The sequence below is a fragment of the Odontesthes bonariensis genome, chromosome 16 (assembly GCF_027942865.1).
Source record: "Odontesthes bonariensis isolate fOdoBon6 chromosome 16, fOdoBon6.hap1, whole genome shotgun sequence".
In the NCBI taxonomy this organism is placed as follows: Eukaryota; Metazoa; Chordata; class Actinopteri; order Atheriniformes; family Atherinopsidae; genus Odontesthes; species Odontesthes bonariensis.
In genome coordinates, this window is record NC_134521.1 from 1646636 (window position 1) to 1667500 (window position 20865).

At 45.8% G+C, this 20865-nt stretch overlaps 1 protein-coding gene and 1 non-coding gene across 2 annotated transcripts; one reads left to right on the forward strand and one right to left on the reverse strand.

Annotated features, from left to right (window-relative positions):
* Window positions 1-837: 837 nt before the first annotated feature.
* LOC142401807 (hydroperoxide isomerase ALOXE3) lies at window positions 838-20090 on the reverse strand. The gene is made up of 15 exons (XM_075487276.1): window positions 20069-20090; window positions 17987-18194; window positions 17629-17872; window positions 14977-15058; window positions 13904-13993; window positions 13708-13823; window positions 11732-11904; window positions 11510-11653; window positions 10084-10287; window positions 8318-8404; window positions 7442-7611; window positions 3243-3358; window positions 3003-3103; window positions 1586-1756; window positions 838-1492 (listed from the first exon to the last, which is right to left on the reverse strand). The coding sequence occupies exons 2-15, from the start codon at window positions 18140-18142 to the stop codon at window positions 1313-1315; spliced, it is 2034 nt and encodes a 677-aa protein (XP_075343391.1). The 5' UTR covers window positions 18143-18194; window positions 20069-20090; the 3' UTR covers window positions 838-1312.
* Window positions 20091-20279: 189 nt separating this feature from the next.
* On the forward strand, window positions 20280-20352 carry trnav-uac (transfer RNA valine (anticodon UAC)). Its single transcript has one exon. It is a non-coding gene; the product is annotated as a tRNA-Val (tRNA).
* Window positions 20353-20865: the final 513 nt, after the last annotated feature.

Here is a 20865-nt window from a genome sequence, read left to right on the forward strand (position 1 = left end):
TATTATATTTTCTTTCTTATGTATTTGCCTGCCTAGGGACTACGGATGAAAACTACCTTTGTAGCTTTTTTATATTTACATTTGTTTTTATACTGATGTTCATTAATGTGCATTGTCCCTATTATAATAAAAAAAATTTTTTTAAAAAGTCAGACCTCACAATCTCTTGGCCCTATTTTCTCTCCCTGAATTAATTAATTACAAAATAGCTTAAATTAGAATAATCCAGGTAAATTCAAGAACTTCAATAAAAAATAAAAGAGACTTAGGAAATGTTTAAAACATATGTAAAAAAACAAACATTCATCTATCCATGGGGGGAAAAACAAGTTTAGGAAACTTACCGCTACATGTTTCCTCAAGTTAGATGTTGAGTTTCTGCTGAAATGTGCGTTTGTTTTGTGTAGAGAAAATAGGGCCAAGTGATTGTGACTTTTTCCTGGAGAACCATTTTGTGATGCAAATGTATTACTCTGTTGAACGCATATTGTTCTGAGAAGCAAAAGGCTTTATTTTTTAAACCCCAGCCAACTAGCCGGACTACCTTCATCAACACCAAAACGAGGCTGGAACTCTGCTCACAGGACGCAGCAGGGGGTAAGAAGATGTTCAGAAATGATGCTGCTGATATGGGATGTTACACAGCTTCATGTCAGAAGAGGCGAACTGTCCCTTTAAACCTACATTTTCAGACTCTTTTATTAATTATTATATTCAAACATGAGCAAACAGAAATGGAAATGAGGAATATGAAGCCAGAACAGAGTTTAATCAGAAGCTGAAGTTCAGGCTTCGCTGTCTTCATTCAGGGAACAAAAGGAGAAACAGAAGTCTTCAATCTTTATGATGTAATAATGAAATAAATCAATTATAAAAGACAGAGAAGGTTTTAATATAGACCAGACAAGCATTTCCTAATCAAGGCTTTTTAATGTTTCTTCTCCTGATCAGACTATGAGCACCAGGGCACCAACGTTAGTTTCACTGGTTTAAAAATGTTAATGATTACTTCTGTTTGACCTTATTTATCATAAACTTTACCAGATCTTTGTCCTTCTTTGGCAGGAATCCACAAGTCTTAATTTGGTGGTGAAACAACGTGAATGCGTCTGTGATCATCGATAAAACCTCCGTCTAGTTTTCCTGGTTTGGTAAATTTGGGCCCTGAAGAATATTTTGATGCTGATATTTCTAAAAACACGACTTCTGCACCATCGTGTTGTAATTTCATGTAAATATCTAAGTTCCTCTCCACCTGGAACATCGTTTTAATGTTAGGTTTGTTAGGTCTGATGGTCTTATTGAAGCTGATTTAGATGGCGACGCTGTTCTCGATGCGTGCCGGGCAGAGGTACGGATACGGCAGCTCCAGCTGGCTGTTGCGCTCTGTGATGTCATCAGAAATGGCCTTCAGCTGAGCCTGAACCTCCTCCACCAGCCTGCGGTGGGCGTCCATTTTAAAGACGGCCTCCCTGTAGTTACACAGAGGAACCTGTAGGGGGAGACACACACTGGAACTTGAACTGAACTCCAAACGGATGCAGCAGAAGATGTATTGTGTAAGATTTTAGCGGCGAGGCCTCACAAAGTCGACCCCGGGCTGCGACAGCACGGACAGCGCCATCAGGACGCGACAGGTGGCGTTGGCATCCGGCAGGAAAGACAAGATGTCGTCCTCCGTCACGGCGCCTTTGACCTGCGGAGGAGGGCGGGACATGGAGGCCGGACAGTTTGGCATCCACAGAGCGAAGTCCAGCTGCGGGAGAAACGAGAAATATCCTTTAAAGCTGAAGGAAACCTTCACTTTCCTCACAGCGAGATGAAGCCAGCGCCGTGACAAAGTGTTCCCACCTTTCATCTCCTGGACTTTAGACTGATTTCTGCTGGGTTTGGAGGATTTGATCAACATTTTCTTTTAGATTGTGAGTCAAAGAACCTAAAATGGACTTGAATGAATATTTGCCCACCCAGTGGGAGGAGCTTACAGAAGGGGACCCGGTGGGAGGAGCTTACAGAAGGGGGGTCCCGGTGGGAGGAGCTTACAGAAGGGAACCCGGTGGGAGGAGTTTACAGAAGGGAACCCGGTGGGAGGAGTTTACAGAAGGGGGGGAAGTGGGAGGAGCTTACAGAAGGGGGCCGGTGGGAGGAGTTTACAGAAGGGGGGGAAGTGGGAGGAGCTTACAGAATGGGTCCCGGTGGGAGGAGCTTACAGAAGGGGGGGAAGTGGGAGGAGTTTACAGAAGGGGACCCGGTGGGAGGAGCTTACAGAAGGGGTCCCGGTGGGAGGAGCTTACAGAAGGGAACCCGGTGGGAGGAGTTTACAGAAGGGGGGGAAGTGGGAGGAGCTTACAGAAGGGGACCCGGTGGGAGGAGCTTACAGATGCAGCCTCCATGCATGTTTCTGAAGACATGTTGGACATTTATACGGTGGTTTATCCACAGGATGAACACTTTGGACCCAGGTATGTGCTGCCAAGCTCAGGTGTAAAATAAATAAATGAATCATGTGGCAGCACCAGAACACAAAGGGGGTGAATGCAGATGCCAAAAAGATTTTTGTAATTCTTATTAATACTTTATAATAAATACTATTTTCTTTCTATTCATTTTAACTAGTTAGAACTATTTTGTGTTGGTCTATTACGTAAAACCCAAAAATATTTGTTAAATTTACAGGTTGTAACGAGCCAAAAGAGAAAAAATGCAAGAAAGATGAATGAAGTTTCAATAAATTGTAACATTCTTAAGTTATAAAATTACTAAAAATGGCAAAAGTGTAACATGAATAAAGTATTTCTACATGTCTGCAAACGTTCATTTGGAAGAAGTTATTATCATCACATAAAAGATGCACCTCAGACAGATTCACATATTTACACTAAAACAACATTTACAATTTTACATGATGTCTTTGATCCTGATAAAAAAATCAGAGAGATTTTAAAGATGTTTAACTGATGATTTCTGACATTATTTCATGTTGTGTCTGTGGTCTGAGTCACCTGAGAGAAATTCACGGCCGCATGCAGAGCAGAGCAGGAGTAAATGAACATGGTGACGAACTTGGAAACCTCCGCCTTGGTGTGGAAGGACTGAGGGAAACCTGCGGTATCACAGTCAGGTCAGTCTGATAAGAAGAGGATGTGAACACACATCTCAACATGTGAAAGAGAATCTGGAAACTCAAAGACGTGAGTCTAAACAGACAAATGGCTCAGAAACACTCAGAAACAAAAACACACCTGAGTTCTGTGAGAAGCTGTGTGTGTTGATGTCTGTGATCCAGTTCTGAAGCTCCGAGTCGTTCTGAACCTCAGCGTCTCCGCTGTAATACAGATCCACCCAACGGGTCACGAACCTGCCGGACACACAGACAGTGAGCAGAGAGGGAGAATGCGTCACACCAACAGGTGGTGGTTAAAGACCTCATGACACCTGGAGACGACTTTTTTTTGTTTAGTCTGAAATAACTATTATTTTCGAGTTGAAATACATTTTTGTGATAAATATGCCTGGTTCTCTGTTATTTTCGAAATCTGAACGCACGCCACTGAAATCCAGAGGCCAGTGTCCCGCCAACGTTCCAACATAAAAATGACGTATGCTCCGGAACGTCTGCCCCCTCCTCTCTCTCCTCTCGCACACTTAAAGGGCGGATTATACTTCTGCGTCTATCGTCTTGACGTGTTGCTTTGCTCTGGTCGCGAACCACTTTTCATGTTATGGTTCTGCAACCTCGGTCTGGAATTTCTCGGGACGCACAGCAGTTTCCCCTCGCGAGAATTTCGGTGGGCGGTGACGACAACTTTCGGCGGCGCCGGCGGAAGTGTTTATCTTTCAAAAAAAAAAAGTGTATGCAAGATATGGATCTGGAGTTGCTCGACATCGAAGAAGAATAGCTTCTTTTATTGGAGTTGGCGAAAATGCAAAGGAGGAAGCCACACAGACAACCGGAAAGGCACACCGAGGACCAATCACAGCCGCTTTTGTCTGCGCACTTCCGTTGGTGGTCTGCGTGCGTCCGACGTGTAGTCAGGATTTTTCTGAGGTGCACGACAACGCGCGCAGAGCCTCTGCGTGGGGGAGTGGTCAAGATTTTGACGCTCGCAGAGGCTCTGCGTCCGAGCGTCAGAGGCTTTGCGTCTGAAGCATAAATCAGGCTTTAGACTGTTCGCGGCAGCACACCGACTCATCTACCACTGACATTGGCTCACACCTCCCACAAGAACACCTAAAACAGGGGTGGCCAACCGGTCAGAGCCGCATTGTTTACTGTGTTACCACAAAGAGCCACATTATTTGGAAAAATGACCGAATTCTCTCCGTTCCATCCGTCTGTTCTTGACTCGCTCAGCATCAGCGCTGATATTAAACCAACGAACCGAGCAAAGTGAGTCAAAAACAGGCGTGTTTGGAAAGCTTCTTCCCAGTGAGGAAACAGAAGAAGAGGCTGTGACCACCAAGAAAAAGAAAGCTGCATTTTGAAGACATGTTTCAGCGTTACCATAGCGACCAGAGAGCGTTAGGAGGCAGAGTCGTTATATCAGGACGCTGCTAATAAAGTTACATTCAAGTACACAGTGGATTCAAGTTTATTATTATTTTTACTAAATACCACAGAGTCTGTGTTGGTCGTATCATTTTATTTTGTAGTATTTATCCGCCACGCCTGAAAGGCCGGGCCGTGAAAATATTGTCTGACATTAAACCGGTCCATGGAGCAAAAAAGGTTGGAGACCGCTGCCGTATTGAACTCAAACGAAGCGAACGCACACATAAAAAAAAAAACACAAACACAAATTTTGATATGAACATAAGAGCCGCATGCGGCTGAGGAGCCGCGGGTTGGCCACCCCTGACCTAAAATATAACAGATAAAGGCAAGGGGCTTGAAATAATCTTACAGTTGTCACTGGTCAGGAGCTAGGCTATAGCATATGAGCAACAGCGCCTTCCGCCTCGCCATCCGAACTTTCCGTGGAACCGTGTGGCTCCAACTCATCCAGGTATGGCTAGTAAATTAGGGCATAACGCCCCTCACATTGTCCTCCAGCATTGGGTCGGACTCTGCCACTTCGAAAAATGTGTCAGGATCCGAGGATGATTCGGAGAAGTTGTCAGAATCCCTGTTGTAGCTATGACAGGTGTCAGGATCGTTCCGGAGTGTACGTCATAGGTCATGTGACGGACTAACAGGAAGCTCGCCAGCAGATCGCAAAAATCGCACTTTTAAAAGGCCGTACAAACTCAATTTCTCTATCATAATGATTAAAACCAGCTTCAAGGGACTATTTTGTATGTGTACTTTCAATGTCTTTATGTATATTACAGTATTTTCCACGTGTAATGAGGTCTTTAAAGGTGACATATTGTGTAAAACTCCTTCTTTCTGTTCCTGGGAGCATATATCAGGTCGTCTGAAGTCACCAGCAGGTGTAAAAAAAAAAAAAAAACACAACCCTGGTATTTATTTAGTTCCTCTTTGTTTGAAAGTTCCTCATTTAACGAGCCGTTCTGATTTTCATTTCTAAAGTACGTCACTCCAGCTTCTGGTGGAAATGCTCTGCTGTCAACTGCTCTGAGGAGCATGCATCTTCCATCCAGCAGCAGCTTCAGAGGATATCAGAGCCCAGTGGGTAAACTCTATCTGAGGCTAATGTTCCAGCAGAGTTAGCTAAAGACTGTGGATGAACTCTATCTGAGGCTAATGTTCCAGCAGAGTTAGCTAAAGACTGTGGATAAACTCTATCTGAGGCTAATGTTCCAGCAGAGTTAGCTAAAGACTGTGGATGAACTCTATCTGAGGCTAATGTTCCAGCAGAGTTAGCTAAAGACTGTGGATGAACTCTATCTGAGGCTAATGTTCCAGCAGAGTTAGCTAAAGACTGTGGATAAACTATCTGAGGCTAATGTTCCAGCAGAGTTAGCTACAGACTGTGGATAAACTATATCTGAGGCTAATGTTCCAGCAGAGTTAGCTACAGACTGTGGATGAACTCTATCTGAGGCTAATGTTCCAGCAGAGTTAGCTACAGACTGTGGATAAACTCTATCTGAGGCTAATGTTCCAGCAGAGTTAGCTACAGACTGTGGATGAACTCTATCTGAGGCTAATGTTCCAGCAGAGTTAGCTACAGACTGTGGGTAAACTCTATCTGAGGCTAATGTTCTAGCAGAGTTAGCTAAAGACTGTGGATAAACTCTATCTGAGGCTAATGTTCCAGCAGAGTTAGCTACAGACTGTGGATAAACTCTATCTGAGGCTAATGTTCCAGCAGAGTTAGCTACAGACTGTGGATAAACTCTATCTGAGGCTAATGTTCCAGCAGAGTTAGCTAAAGACTGTGGATGAACTCTATCTGAGGCTAATGTTCCAGCAGAGTTAGCTAAAGACTGTGGATAAACTCTATCTGAGGCTAATGTTCCAGCAGAGTTAGCTAAAGACTGTGGATAAACTCTATCTGAGGCTAATGTTCCAGCAGAGTTAGCTACAGACTGTGGATAAACTCTATCTGAGGCTAATGTTCCAGCAGAGTCAGCTACAGACTGTGGATAAACTCTATCTGAGGCTAATGTTCCAGCAACTCTGCTAATCAGTAGAAGAACTGTCTGTATCTGTATATAGAGCGCAGGGCTACACAGAGACAGACAACCATCCACACTCACTAACCCGACATGCATGTTTTGTACAGTGGGAGGAAGCCGGAGTACCCGGAGAGAACCCACACATATACATGAAACATCCACACAGGAACCCTCTGCTGTGAGGTGCAAACCACTAGCCTGATTAACATAGACTTTCAAATCTCTTCGAGATTCTGGTCTGACCAAGACCATAACGAATACGATTCGAAATGGCCTGGTCAACCCGCCTCCCTCGGGTTGCTACTGGTTGTGGCCAGAAAAGGCTGTGCCTAAGCTTAAGCCAATCACACCACTCTTTCCTCTGACGTATGATTTAGCTACCAGCGGGGCTAACTGGTAGATTAAACTCTTACCAAAGCCAGTAGGGAGCAAGGCGAAAAGGTCTTTCCTGTCAAGAAATGATTCAAGGGCTGTTCTTTGCTCGATTTTTAACCAGAATCTCCCGTCGAACACTTTCATTACAGCATCTACAGCAGTGTCAAAAGCTTGACGCTGCTCCATGTTGATATTGAATGAAGCGCTTCCGTGTACAATCCATGGGTTGAGTGGAAGTTCAACCACGTCACTACCTTGAACACGCCTCTACCCTGGGCCGTTGGCGCTGCTCAAAGTTGATTGCTTCCCGACAAAGTGGGTGGAGTTCCCATTTTTTCGGGAACTCGAATCCACCTGAATGAGCAGTTTGCCTGAGTAAGTGTAGCAGAGCCGAAGGTGTTGCGTCACTGCGAGGGCGGAGCCTGGGTAGCAAACCACCACACCACCGTGCAGCCCTGAGAGTTCAGGTGTGTTTGATTACCTGAGCAGCGCGTCCCAGATCCTCAGAGCGTCCTGAACGTAGTAGTTGTTCGGCAGTTTGTCGACACCGCGGTCCGACACGTCGTCGGGGACACACAGGGACCGATAGTGAATCCTGGCTGCTGCCCGGCAGAGGAGCACCGATACGGCCTTCAGACCAGAACTCACCGCCTGCAGGGACCAGAACACATCCTCAGAAAGGGAGTCACTCAGTGGGGTCACATGGCACCGAAAGGATCGGATTATTGGCTAAATTACAATCAGACTGAGTTATTAAGGGTAATTCTCCTTGGATATATGGCGGTGAATGAATGGGATCAGAGGCACAAAGCGTGTCATACCCCGGTATGATAGGTGGCGCTGTACCCATTCCAGCTGTTGCTAATAGAGCCACTTCCTCTGACCTCTTCACCACCAACAACAACAACAAACTCAGGGATTGGAGAAAGATGGAGAACGCAGAGCCAGATGAAGCTACGTCCCTCTACATTTGGTCTGTGATGAGCTGCTTGTTGCACAAACTCGATGCCCAACGGAGCATTCTCCATCGCGTTGTTTGTTTCTTTCTGACGGCGACAACAACAGGAATATCGTCTCCTTTGACTTCTGGGTCACGACCCCGGGAAAACATCTGGAGCATGCGCAGAACGCAAAGTCTGATTCACCACGTGCTTCAGCGTCTACAAGCAGATTTAGAGTGACTTTCAACCCAGTTATCTCGGGGTCTGAATCCGATCCGATCCAGTTCTTAGTCAGATTAAGGTGTCTACATGCACTTAATAACTCAGTCTGATTGTAATTTAGCCAATAATCCGATCCTTTCAGGGCCATGTGACCCCACTGAGTGATTTGATATCTTTTTGTAAAAAGGTTTTACCTGATCAAACACTCCGCCGGCAGCCAGCAGCGACGCTCGGGCCTGCAGGTTTATCTGCAGGGACGTCCTCAGGTGAGGGATCAGCAACTGCCCACAAAAACAGCCAATCAGAGAGCAGAACACACTTTCATTCAATACACAGAAACCACGACAGACTTTGTTCTCATGTTTATTCATAGTTGACCCTGTTTAAAATGTATGTTGTGACGAGTTTTAAAGGTAAAATATTCTTCCTGATCGGCAGCACTGCTACCATCAGAGTTAACTTCCTTTCCATGAGATCATTGATCAAATCCCTGCAGCGAGTCAGAATATGTTCACAGAACCTCATTCATAAAGCGCCGTGACGGGGAGACAAACAGCTGAGAGATGACGAGAAAAGTGACGAGTGCTAAAACAAATTATGAGATTGAGCCCGATCCGAGTTGAGTTGTCTTGATAGCTGAACAAAGTATCGGTTTGTTCTACTGAGGCTGCACGGTGGTGTGGTGGTCAGCACCGTCACCTCACAGCAGAAGGTTCCAGGTTCAACTCCTGGCTGGTTCTTTCCATGTGGAGCCTGCATGTTCTCCCCATGTATGCGTGGCTTCTCTCCAGGTATTCCGGCTTCCTCCCACCGTCCAAAAACATGCACGTTAAGCCCCGTTTCCACTATGCAGTACGGTACGGGTCGGTTCAGAACAATTCGCTTGTTTCAGTGTTTCCACTACCACCAAAGCGTACCGGTCCCATGGAACCCGTTACCATGGAACCCGTTACCATGGAACCCATGGTTCCCATGTCTGTAGCCCTTCTGCTTGGGGTACCGAGCACACAGGACCGGTTCCAGGCTCTGCTCTCCGGTGTTGGTGAGGAGGCTGTGCAGCGGGAGCTCGATGGCGCTGGGCCAAACCAAAAAGTTTTCCAGCTGATTGCAGCAGAAATGGCAGAGAGCGGTTTCAACCGGACCGCGAGCCGGTGTGGCATTAAGCTGAAGAAGCTGGGAGGTGGTTCCACATTATGGATGCTATTTGTTATTTGCTGTTATTTGCTATTTACGCTTCGGCTCCGCCCACTCCTGAGGGTCCCCTTTGTACAGTGGGAACGCAAGCTGACCCCAAAGAGACCCGACCCGTACCGGACTGCATAGTGGAAGTGAGGCTTTAGGTTAATTGGTGTCTCTAAATTGTCCCTAGGAGTGAGTGTGATTGTGTGTGCTTGTTTGTCTCTGTGTGGCCCTGTGATGGACTGGCGTGTCCAGGGTGAAGCCTGCCTCTCGCACGATGACCACTGGGATAGGCTCCACCCCCCGCGACCCGACCGACGGATTAAACGGGTATAGAAAACATATGTTTTGCCCTCTAGGAAATACTTGGGAGCAAAAGAAACCGGCCACCTGAGGTTAAAATCTGGAACTCGGATGCCAGGATGTGATGTTCAACCACCTGACCTCCTCAGAGCTCCTAATAAGGGCATTCCTACCCTCAAGATATTATATTATATATATTCATAAGATAAGATTCACGATAAAAAAACACTGGTTTTGGGTTCAACGTTGCAGTTTCTAAAATCAATTATCGTCTCTTTTGTTTTTGACACATTTGTGTCCATATAGTTATCACAGTTCATAAGAACTAATGCAGAAGTCCTCCAAAGACTGACTGACTTTGGCTGACTTTGTAACGTAAGCCCACCTGTAAATGCTGAGCTGTTGCATGTAAGATGAAAGCAGGAGCTCTCGGTGTTGTGCAGGTGAGTCGGTGTGTGCTGATGCCGTGTTTCAGTACCTGGTGCAGAGGGTGCAGCTCCGGCAGCTGCCGCAGCGTGGCCACGCAGCACAGCTCTGCCATCATGTGGGTCCGGAGGTAATGCGAGACCAGCTGGTGACACTGGAAGTCTGCGCTGTGGACCCAAATCTTAGCCAGCAGCCAATCACAGGAGGAGTCAGAAGGCAGGAAGACCGGATTCTGAGGGCCAGGTGTCTGCTGCAGCTGAAGGACGAAGAAAAAAGGACTGAACTCAGAATCATAAGCCCCGTTTCGTCCATAATTTGGAACCACCTCCCAGCTTCTTCAGCTTAATGCCACACCGGCTCGCGGTCCGGTTGAAACCACTCTGCCATTTCTGCAGCAATCAGCTGGAAAACTTTTTGGTTTGGCCCAGCGCCATCGAGCTCCCGCTGCACAGCCTCCTCACCAACATTACATTACATTACATTACATTACATTACGGTGATTTTTCAGACGCTTTTATCCAAAGCGACTTACAATAAGTGGGTTCAACATCGGTAGGCAAAAGAACTTCAGGTCACAAGAAATCATAAGTGCATTTCCTTCCAAAACCAAACAGCTAAGAGCATAACTAGTGCTAGAAGTTAGGTACCGAGACAAATGGGAAGACAATTTAGGAAACAAATAAGTGTGTAAGGAGCTGGGAGGAAACAGGTGATGTCCTCAGAGGGCGGATCAGGGTAGTGTTTCCTGCAGAGATGGTTTGCAGCCTGCGGCCAAAGATGGGCAGCGACTCAGCTGTCCTGACATCAGTCGGGAGATCGTTCCACCATCGGGGGGCCAGAACAGAGAAAAGCCGTGACTGTGTGGATGGTGAGCAGGGACCGCTGAGTGAGGGGCAGCAGGCCGCCTGGGGCCGCAGAGCGAAGTGGTCGGGCGGGGGTGTAGGGCTGGACCACAGCCTGGAGGTATGAAGGAGCTGCTCCTGCCAACAACAACGGAGAGCAGAGCCTGGAACCGGTCCTGTGTGCTGGGTACCCCAAGCAGAAGGGTTACAGACATGGTAACGGGTTCCATGGTAACGGGTTCCATGGGACCGGTACGCTTTCGTGGGAATGGAAACACTGAAATAAACTAACCGTTCTGAACCGACCCGTACCGGACTGCATAGTGGAAACACGCCAATTTTTGTAACCCTTCTGCTTGGGGTACCTAGCACACAGGACCGGTTTCCTTTGGGGAGTTTTCCAGCTGATTGCCGCAAAAATGGCAGAGAATGGTTTCAACCGGACCGCGAAAACACTGGAGGTGGTTTGAAATTATGGATGCTATTTACGGCCACAGGCCAGCTAGCAAGGGACAAGGACCGCACTCCGCCCCCCTGAGGGTCCCCTTTGTAGAGTGGGAACGCAAAGCAAACCTCAAAGCGACCCGTACTGACAGTGGAATCGAGGCTTAAGTGGCACCAGCATCAGAAGCTCACCTGGATGGCAACGGGGACCAGCTGTTTCTGCTGGTTCAGGTGGAGGAGGCACAGTGGGGCAGAAAGATACGTCTGCTTTCCATTTACCACGTTGGGTGGGACTCCGTCCAACACCTCATAGTCCAGCAGGTAAATGGTTCCTTTCTGTCACACCAACACAAGGAGATAAAGCGCACATCTGCAGAGTCAGAACAGCTGGAGGCCAGGGAGCTGCACACTCACCTGGAGCTCAAGGTCCAGGGAGGAGTCCTCGGGCATGAAGGGGCGGAGCATGTCCGAGGTGACGGCCAGGTTTGAAGGGAGGAGGCGGGTCTGACGCAGCAGCAGAGGGTTGGAGCCGTTCAGACACTGATGGCCAAAGTACCATTCCTCCTTCCAGTGAGCCTTAACAAACTCTGAGAAACACAATGAATCATCATTCTGCAGGGGCCATGGCCGTCTGCAGGGTTCACCGACACTCCGAGGGCCCGAGGAGTCGGGGGCCCCTGAGCTTCACGATGTTTCAAAAAGAGACAAAGGCTGTGTTCGAAACCGCATACTTCTCCTACTACTCCTAGTATGCGAGTTTGAGTAAGCGAGCAGTTCCCGGATGCATACTAGATTCTCCTAAATGTTGGGTATGCATCATGAGGTCACTACTCATACTCAAACTACCCAAGATGCAACGTAACGTGACGTCAACGATCGTCATTTCCTGTCAAAACGGCAGTTTAGCTATAACGAGGGTAGGTTCACTTCCTGTTTTCAAAACAAAAGCACCAATTGTATGGTAATGGCTTTCCCTATGATAAAAGGCAACGGGTATTTTATTTTGTGAAAATAACAGGAAGTGCGTTGCTCACTGCGGCTAGCTTTAGTAGCGCCGAATTCGTGGGAACAAAATTGTAAACAGCCGGTATTTTGTCAGGTTTTCAACACGTTGGGGATCTAAACGACTACTTTCTCTCCTGAAAATGTTTCAAATGTTGCTAAAGTTTACAGAGTTTAGAGCTTAAGGGAAATCAGCTTCAGGCCGGCTGATTTCAGCTCGGGCAGGAGCGAAATGCATTGTGGGTAAACGCTCTGCATACTGTCTGATCGATGAGTGTGTAGTATGGAAGTATGCAGTATGTAGTATGTAGTATGCGGTTTTGAACACAGCCAAATTCTGACCGTAAATGCAAAAACACACAGAGACCATTATCTGCTCTGAGGTCTCAGAGGCAACAGCTCCAGGAGTTAATGTGATGCTGAGGCGCCTCTGTTTGTGGAAACAACACTCAGTGGGGTCACATGGCTCTGAAAGGATCGGATTATTGGCTAAATTACAATCAGACTGAGTTATTAAGGGTAATTCTCCTTGGATATATGGCGGTGAATGAATGGGATCAGAGGCACAAAGCGTGTCATACCCCGGTATGATAGGTGGCGCTGTACCCATTCCAGCTGTTGCTAATAGAGCCACTTCCTGTTGACCTCTTCACCACCACCAACAACAACAAACTCAGGCATTGGAGAAAGATGGAGAACGCAGAGCCAGATGAAGCTACGTCCCTCTACATTTGGTCTGTGATGAGCTGCTTGTTGCACAAACTCGATGCCCAACGGAGCATTCTCCATCGCGTTGTTTGTTTCTTTCTGACGGCGACAACAACAGGAATATCGTCTCCTTTGACTTCCGGGTCACGACCCCGGGAAAACATCTGGAGCATGCGCAGAACGCAAAGTCTGATTCACCACGTGCTTCAGCGTCTACAAGCAGGTTTAGAGTGACTTTCAACCCAGTTATCTCGGAGTCTGAATCCGATCCGATCCAGTTCTTAGTCAGATTAAGGTGTATACATGCACTTAATAACTCAGTCTGATTGTAATTTAGCCAATATTCCGATCCGAGAGGTCAACAGGAAGTGGCTCTATTAGCAACAGCTGGAATGGGTACAGCGCCACCTATCATACCGGGGTATGACACGCTTTGTGCCTCTGATCCCATTCATTCACCGCCAGATATCCAAGGAGAATTACCCTTAATAACTCAGTCTGATTGTAATTTAGCCAATAATCTGATCCTTTCAGAGCCATGTGACCCCACTCTGTGATGTCAGAGTTGAACTAACCTGTTCTGTTGATTTGAAATCCGACGTCTTTTATCTAAGTTTACCTGATGAATGTCAGACCAAAATGATCGCTGCAGTTTCTGAGTGCGTTGCTTTGTGTCTTACGGGCGATCTTGTTTTGGAGTCCGCAGTGTGTGAAAAGCGTCTCCAGCTCTGAGAAACTGATCCAGGCCTCCCTCCGGCCGGCGAAGCCTTTCAGATAGTGCAGGTTGGCGGCTGGACTGAGGACCGAGAAACGCACACCTCAGACTCACACTGACCACATTTCAGCAGTAACACACATCAGGCCGGGAGGCTTTACCTCTTGAATGTGTAGCTGAGGTTCGGCCCGAGTTCAGACGGAATCTTCACGTCAACACACTGTGGAGCGCCATCGATGAACAGGCGCCATCTGCAACCACACAACCTGGTTCTTTACTGATGACACCCTACTGTGAGAGAGAAACTAAGTGAACCCCTGATCCAGCAGCTGGTAGCAGCAGTGAGTGAGAAACTAAGTGAACCCCTGATCCAGCAGCTGGTAGCAGCAGTGGGTCAGAAACTAAGTGAACCCCTGATCCAGCAGCTGGTAGCAGCAGTGAGTGAGAAACTAAGTGAACCCCTGATCCAGCAGCTGGTAGCAGCAGTGAGTGAGAAACTAAGTGAACCCCTGGTCCAGCAGCTGGTAGCAGCAGTGAGTGAGAAACTAAGTGAACCCCTGATCCAGCAGCCGGTAGCAGCAGTGAGTGAGAAACTAAGTGAACCCCTGATCCAGCAGCTGGTAGCAGCAGTGAGTGAGAAACTAAGTGAACCCTTGATCCAGCAGCTGGTAGCAGCAGTGAGTGAGAAACTAAGTGAACCCCTGATCCAGCAGCTGGTTTCCTGTGGGACGTTCTCAGTCTCTCTCTGGTTCTGGAGGAATCTTGACTCTAGAACACTTTGGGATCCAGAGGAGTTGATGGTGGACCCAATGGCTGCGAGGTGCCCCGGTGCTGTGGCTGCAGAACCAGCCCAGATCATCAGCCCTCCACCACCGTGCTTGACAGCTGGTGTGAGGTGTTTGTGCTGATATGCTGTGTTTGATTTCCTCCAAACGTGCTGCTGTGCATTACGAGCAAACATCTCCACTTTGGTCTGGTCTGTCCAAAGGACTTTGTTCCAGAAGTCTTGTGGTTTGTTCAGATGCAGCTTTGCAAACCTAAGCTGTGCTGCCATGTTCTTTTTAGAGAGAAGAGGCTTTCTCCTGCAGCCCTTCCACACAAGCCAAACTCTTCTGCTGCCAGCAGCTTTGATTTGATGATTTCACTTGAAGGATCAGATGTTTTATTCTGAATCACAGTTTTAAAAGTTTATAAGAGAACAAACGGAATGAGACAGAGTGAGCATGTGTTTGACCTGATGAGTTCCTGCTGATGTTGCAGCTGTTTGAGTCGGTGCTGCTGCAGTTTCTCCTCAGTTTCATCTGTCAGCAAACACACTGCAGGAATAAAAACAAGTCCAGTAAGAAGGACACGAATCACTGCCAACAAACGTAAAATAAAGTTCCAGTTCAATAAATGTAGAAGTTTCTCAATGCTACTGAAAAATCTAAGAACGATCATGAATATTTCCCTTATTTTTGCTTTAATTTATGTGTTTTCTTCATTTATTTGCTTTAGGATTCTGTTAGTGTTCTGTTAGTGTTAGGGTTCTGTTAGGGTTCTGTTAGTGTTAGGGTTCTGTTAGGGTTCTGTTAGTGTTAGGGTTCTGTTAGGGTTCTGTTAGGGTTAGGGTTCTGTTAGTGTTCTGTTAGTGTTAGGGTTCTGTTAGGGTTCTGTTAGTGTTAGGGTTCTGTTAGGGTTCTGTTAGTGTTAGGGTTCTGTTAGGGTTCTGTTAGTGTTCTGTTAGTGTTAGGGTTCTGTTAGGGTTCTGTTAGTGTTAGGGTTCTGTTAGGGTTAGGGTTCTGTTAGGGTTCTGTTAGTGTTAGGGTTCTGTTAGGGTTCTGTTAGTCTTAGGGTTAGGGTTAGGGTTAGGGTTCTGTTAGTGTTAGGGTTCTGTTAGGGTTAGGGTTCTGTTAGTGTTCTGTTAGTGTTAGTGTTCTGTTAGTGTTAGGGTTCTGTTAGGGTTCTGTTAGTGTTCTGTTAGTGTTAGGGTTAGGGTTCTGTTAGGGTTCTGTTAGTGTTAGTGTTCTGTTAGGGTTCTGTTAGTGTTAGGGTTCTGTTAGGGTTCTGTTAGTGTTAGGGTTCTGTTAGGGTTAGGGTTCTGTTAGGGTTCTGTTAGTGTTAGGGTTCTGTTAGGGTTCTGTTAGTGTTAGTGTTCTGTTAGGGTAAGGGTTCTGTTAGGGTTCTGTTAGGGTTCTGTTAGTGTTAGGGTTCTGTTAGTGTTAGTGTTCTGTTAGGGTTCTGTTAGTGTTAGGGTTCTGTTAGGGTTCTGTTAGTGTTAGGGTTCTGTTAGGGTTAGGGTTCTGTTAGGGTTCTGTTAGTGTTAGGGTTCTGTTAGGGTTAGGGTTCTGTTAGGGTTCTGTTAGTGTTAGTGTTCTGTTAGGGTAAGGGTTCTGTTAGGGTTCTGTTAGGGTTCTGTTAGTGTTAGGGTTCTGTTAGGGTTCTGTTAGTGTTAGGGTTCTGTTAGTGTTCTGTTAGGGTTCTGTTAGTGTTCTGTTAGGGTAAGGGTTCTGTTAGGGTTCTGTTAGGGTTCTGTTAGTGTTCTGTTAGGGTTCTGTTAGTGTTCTGTTAGGGTAAGGGTTCTGTTAGGGTTCTGTTAGTGTTCTGTTAGGGTTCTGTTAGGGTTCTGTTAGTGTTCTGTTAGGGTTCTGTTAGGGTTCTGTTAGTGTTAGGGTTCTGTTAGTGTTCTGTTAGTGTTAGGGTTCTGTTAGGGTTCTGTTAGGGTTCTGTTAGTGTTAGGGTTCTGTTAGGGTTCTGTTAGTGTTCTGTTAGTGTTAGGGTTCTGTTAGGGTTCTGTTAGGGTTCTGTTAGTGTTAGGGTTCTGTTAGGGTTCTGTTAGGGTTCTGTTAGGGTTCTGTTAGTGTTCTGTTAGGGTTCTGTTAGTGTTCTGTTAGGGTTCTGTTAGGGTTCTGTTAGTGTTCTGTTAGGGTTCTGTTAGGGTTCTGTTAGTGTTAGGGTTCTGTTAGTGTTCTGTTAGTGTTAGGGTTCTGTTAGGGTTCTGTTAGGGTTCTGTTAGTGTTAGGGTTCTGTTAGGGTTCTGTTAGGGCGTATTCAGACCAGGAAAGTCCGATAGTTCACTTGCTTTGGTCCGAACCTTTTTTTTTAATTTTGGTGCGGTTCGCTTTCAGACTGTACATTTCAGTAAACGGACCAAAATATGTCATCAAAGCCTCGCGCCCTGAAGTCGTTCGGCTATTGGTCAGAATCGACACGCGCAACACAAAGTGCTAAGTTCAAAGGTGAATGAATTCATGGACGCTTTCCGTGCCGTTATTGCTTTTAATATAATCAAAACTATATGTTTTTTCAACGTTTTGCTATTTTCACAACTGTGATTTTTGAGCGTTTTTATGAGTGCGCTCCAACATATATGATATGTGGGCATCTGCCCAAACGTCCACAAGAGCACGGGTCTCCTCTTCGGCCCACGTTTGTCCCCTACTCATTTTCGGTCTAGAAATATTATTTTCGGTCTTTCGTTAGCTTTACCACAGCCGGTCTAGTAATTAGAAGAACGACGCTCTGTTCTGTTACCTAGCAACAGACAAACGACGGATGCTCCCGAGGTACAAAAAAGCAAAAAGTCTGGGATTAGGTCCGGTCTGCTTTCACACCTCCAAAAGATCCGCACCAGGGTTCGTTTGATCCGGACCGAGTCCGACCTTTCAGCTCGGTCTCGGTCCGCTTGTTTGGTCCGGACCAGAGTTCGGTGGTTTGTATTCAGACCATCCCAAAAGGTCCGAACCAACAAAAATCTGGTCCGTTTGGTCGTTTGGTCCGGACCAAACGAGGTAGGTGTGAATACGCCCTTAGTGTTAGGGTTCTGTTAGTGTTCTGTTAACCATTTATCTGGACTCGTGTCTGGTAAATAAAGGTTTTTGTAAATAATTTTGGTCGGTTTTCTCACACTTTCCGCTCCGCAGCTCCACGGCGCCCCCTGCTGTTGGCAGCCAGCGGTCGCACGGGAACACCTCAGGTTCCTCGGGTTCCTCGGGTTCTTCAGGTTCCGCCCGGACGTCGGCCCGCCTGCGCACCTCCACCCTGCTGCAGTGCCAGTCCAGGTTGGGAAATCCAGCCCGAGCCTCCAGTCGGAGCCGAACCAGGACCAGTTCCCCCAGTGGGCCGTCGGCCCGGACCTGGACCGCACACACCTGTGCGGACGGGAAGAAGACGGGGTCAAAATAACCCGGGGGGCACCTGACCACCTAACCCTGACCCATGTTTGGGCCCAGAGAAGCACGAACTGTTCTCATGATGAAGCTCACCGATCCAGGCAGCAGCTGCTGGTCCTCGCTCACGCTGAGGGGCGGAGTCTCGCCCTCTGAGCCAATCAGAACGAGCCACAGGCGGCTGAAGGTTCCACAGGTGGGCCCAGGTGAGGTGTGCACGCTCACCTCAAACTGCTCACAGGAAGCCGCCATGATGGAGTCAGAGCTGGAGAGGATCCTCAGACACCAGGAGAGTTTCTTTTGGCTGAAAGTCATAGAAAACACAGTTCTGACCCAGAGACCTGATTGCAGCTGTTACCATGGAAACATCTGCAGATATTCACTTTGAAGCTGCTCAGAACTGAACTAACTCTGGTTCTGCCTCAGATTCTGGGTTTATGTTCATGTTGGAACATGTTTCAGTGAATCTCTGCAGCTGTTACCATGGAAACATCTGCAGATATTCACTTTAAAGCTGCTCAGAACTGAACTAACTCTGGTTCTGCCTCAGATTCTGGGTTTATGTTCATGTTGGAACATGTTTCAGTGAATCTCTGCAGCTGTTACCATGGAAACATCTGCAGATATTCACTTTAAAGCTGCTCAGAACTGAACTAACTCTGGTTCTGCCTCAGATTCTGGGTTTATGTTCATGTTGGAACATGTTTCAGTGAATCTCTGCAGCTGTTACCATGGAAACGTCTGCAGATATTCACTTTAAAGCTGCTCAGAACTGAACTAACTCTGGTTCTGCCTCAGATTCTGGGTTTATGTTCATGTTGGAACATGTTTCAGTGAATCTCTGCAGCTGTTACCATGGAAACATCTGCAGATATTCACTTTAAAGCTGCTCAGAACTGAACTAACTCTGGTTCTGCCTCAGATTCTGGGTTTATGTTCATGTTGGAACATGTTTCAGTGAATCTCTGCAGCTGTTACCATGGAAACATCTGCAGATATTCACTTTAAAGCTGCTCAGAACTGAACTAACTCTGGTTCTGCCTCAGATTCTGGGTTTATGTTCATGTTGGAACATGTTTCAGTGAATCTCTGCAGCTGTTACCATGGAAACATCTGCAGATATTCACTTTAAAGCTGCTCAGAACTGAACTAACTGGTTCTGCCTCAGATTCTGGGTTTATGTTCATGTTGGAACATGTTTCAGTGGATCAGATGCTTCCTGCTTTAATATAAAATATATAAAGAAATTAAGCTGATCAGGAATTCTGAACTGAACGGTTTCAGATATTCAAACGGGTCCATTTTCAGTATTTTCCATCAGAACTTCTGATTTAATGCTGTAATACAGGGATGATATTCAAATATATTGATGAGACATCACACCTTTAAAGGTAAAACATCAGTGGGAACATGTTGAATTAGTCTTTTCAAAAGCTGAGATACTGTCAGAAAACACATTTAGTTTCCTCCTGAACATGTTCTTCAGTTGCTTTGAGCCCTCATTTGTTTACCTCGAGCTGATATTTGACTTGCAAACGGGCGCCAGTCGGCGTGGGCGTGCAGCGGGTGCCGTTTGTAAGAAAAAACAAATCCTGAAAACACTGATCTCTTTCATGTTAAAGGTGACTTCCTGCTCTGCGTTTAACGGTCAGACGGAAATGCCCTCGGGTGCGCTGCACATGTTCAACATGGAGCTGCTTATTCGTTGAATGCTTTGATGCCTGATAAGAAATGTCCTTTATCAGGCTTAAAGTTAGAAAGCTAAACCTTTTAAATGGTTTTAGTTTTGTACGACAGAAATGAGGAAATAAATCTTCACGTTAAACTGCTGACATCACAGTTTTAGACCGTTATTAGAGGGGATTTTTGCTGTGTCATCATCCAAGATTTAGATTTTTTTTAGTTTACATTCAACACTTAAACGTTAAATAAATAAATAATAAATAGATAAATAAATAATAATAATAAATAATGCTAGTTAAACATTTAAAGGCTTTTCTTCACAGATTACATCCTTAAATGAGTGAAAAACAGCATCCAGAAAGTAAAATTCATAAATAAAGCGTAAAAAGTAGAAATATTTTTGATTCTTTCCACTGAAAAATCAATCGTACAAAATAAAATCAGACAGAAAAATGTTCAGGAAATAAAAGAATATTCAGGATCAGGTGAGCTTACCTGCAGAGTCCTCTATGGGATGGTGATAAAGTGAAGAAGGCAGGAGCGCTGAGGCTCCGCCCACAATGACGCCAGAGGTACAGGTGAGGCCTCCGAGTTCTGCTGAGTTTAATTTATTTAATGTATTTGTATGTAATAAATGGCTCATTATGCAGTAATAACACTTTCTTTGTAGAGAAACATATCCTCTGGCGGAGAGTTCCGGCAGCGCGGTTCCATAGTGTAGCGGTTATCACGTCTGCTTTACACGCAGAAGGTCCTGGGTTCGAGCCCCAGTGGAACCAACTGTTTTGTGTTTATATTTTTCATCAAGTGCTTTTTGTGCCATAAAACTGACACAAAACGGTGTGACTTCATGAACAAATAATAATATATACACGCTTAATGAAGCAGATCCCGATGTGAAAAGGAAGGAGAACTGAAAAGGTTTTGGGATGCCAAATCCCCAGCTTCATTAAAAAAATGATACATCCTCGTTACAGAAATGTCTGAAACATAAATAATCCCCATGCAGATAAATTATACACACTCATAGAAAATCTTAACCTGTAATTGTTTAGAATGGACTTACCTTTTATTTTCTCCTTGTTTTATTTTTATTTTTATTTATTTTTATTATTTATTATCCCTTTTTTATCTTGTGCCTTTAAGATCCTTCAATTTTTTGTTTCTATATGTGGAGGTGTGAATATGTAAAGTTAAAAAAAACACAAACTGTTTCTTTTGAGTGTGTCATTGTTATGTCTATGTGACATGTTTGAATTAAAAAAAAAAAAAAAAAAAAGGTTTTGGGCACA

Bases quoted from the DNA above. Each gene is read 5' to 3' on its own strand.
- LOC142401807 (XM_075487276.1), bottom strand. From the start codon at position 18,142: ATGGCGGCTTCCTGTGAGCAGTTTGAGGTGAGCGTGCACACCTCACCT. The intron at 15,059-17,628 runs GTGAGAAAACCG...TTATTCCTGCAG, and splicing joins GGAGCTGCGGAGCGGAAAGT to TGTGTTTGCTGACAGATGAA. The intron at 13,824-13,903 runs GTAAAGCCTCCC...CTCGGTCCTCAG, and splicing joins CTCAGCTACACATTCAAGAG to TCCAGCCGCCAACCTGCACT.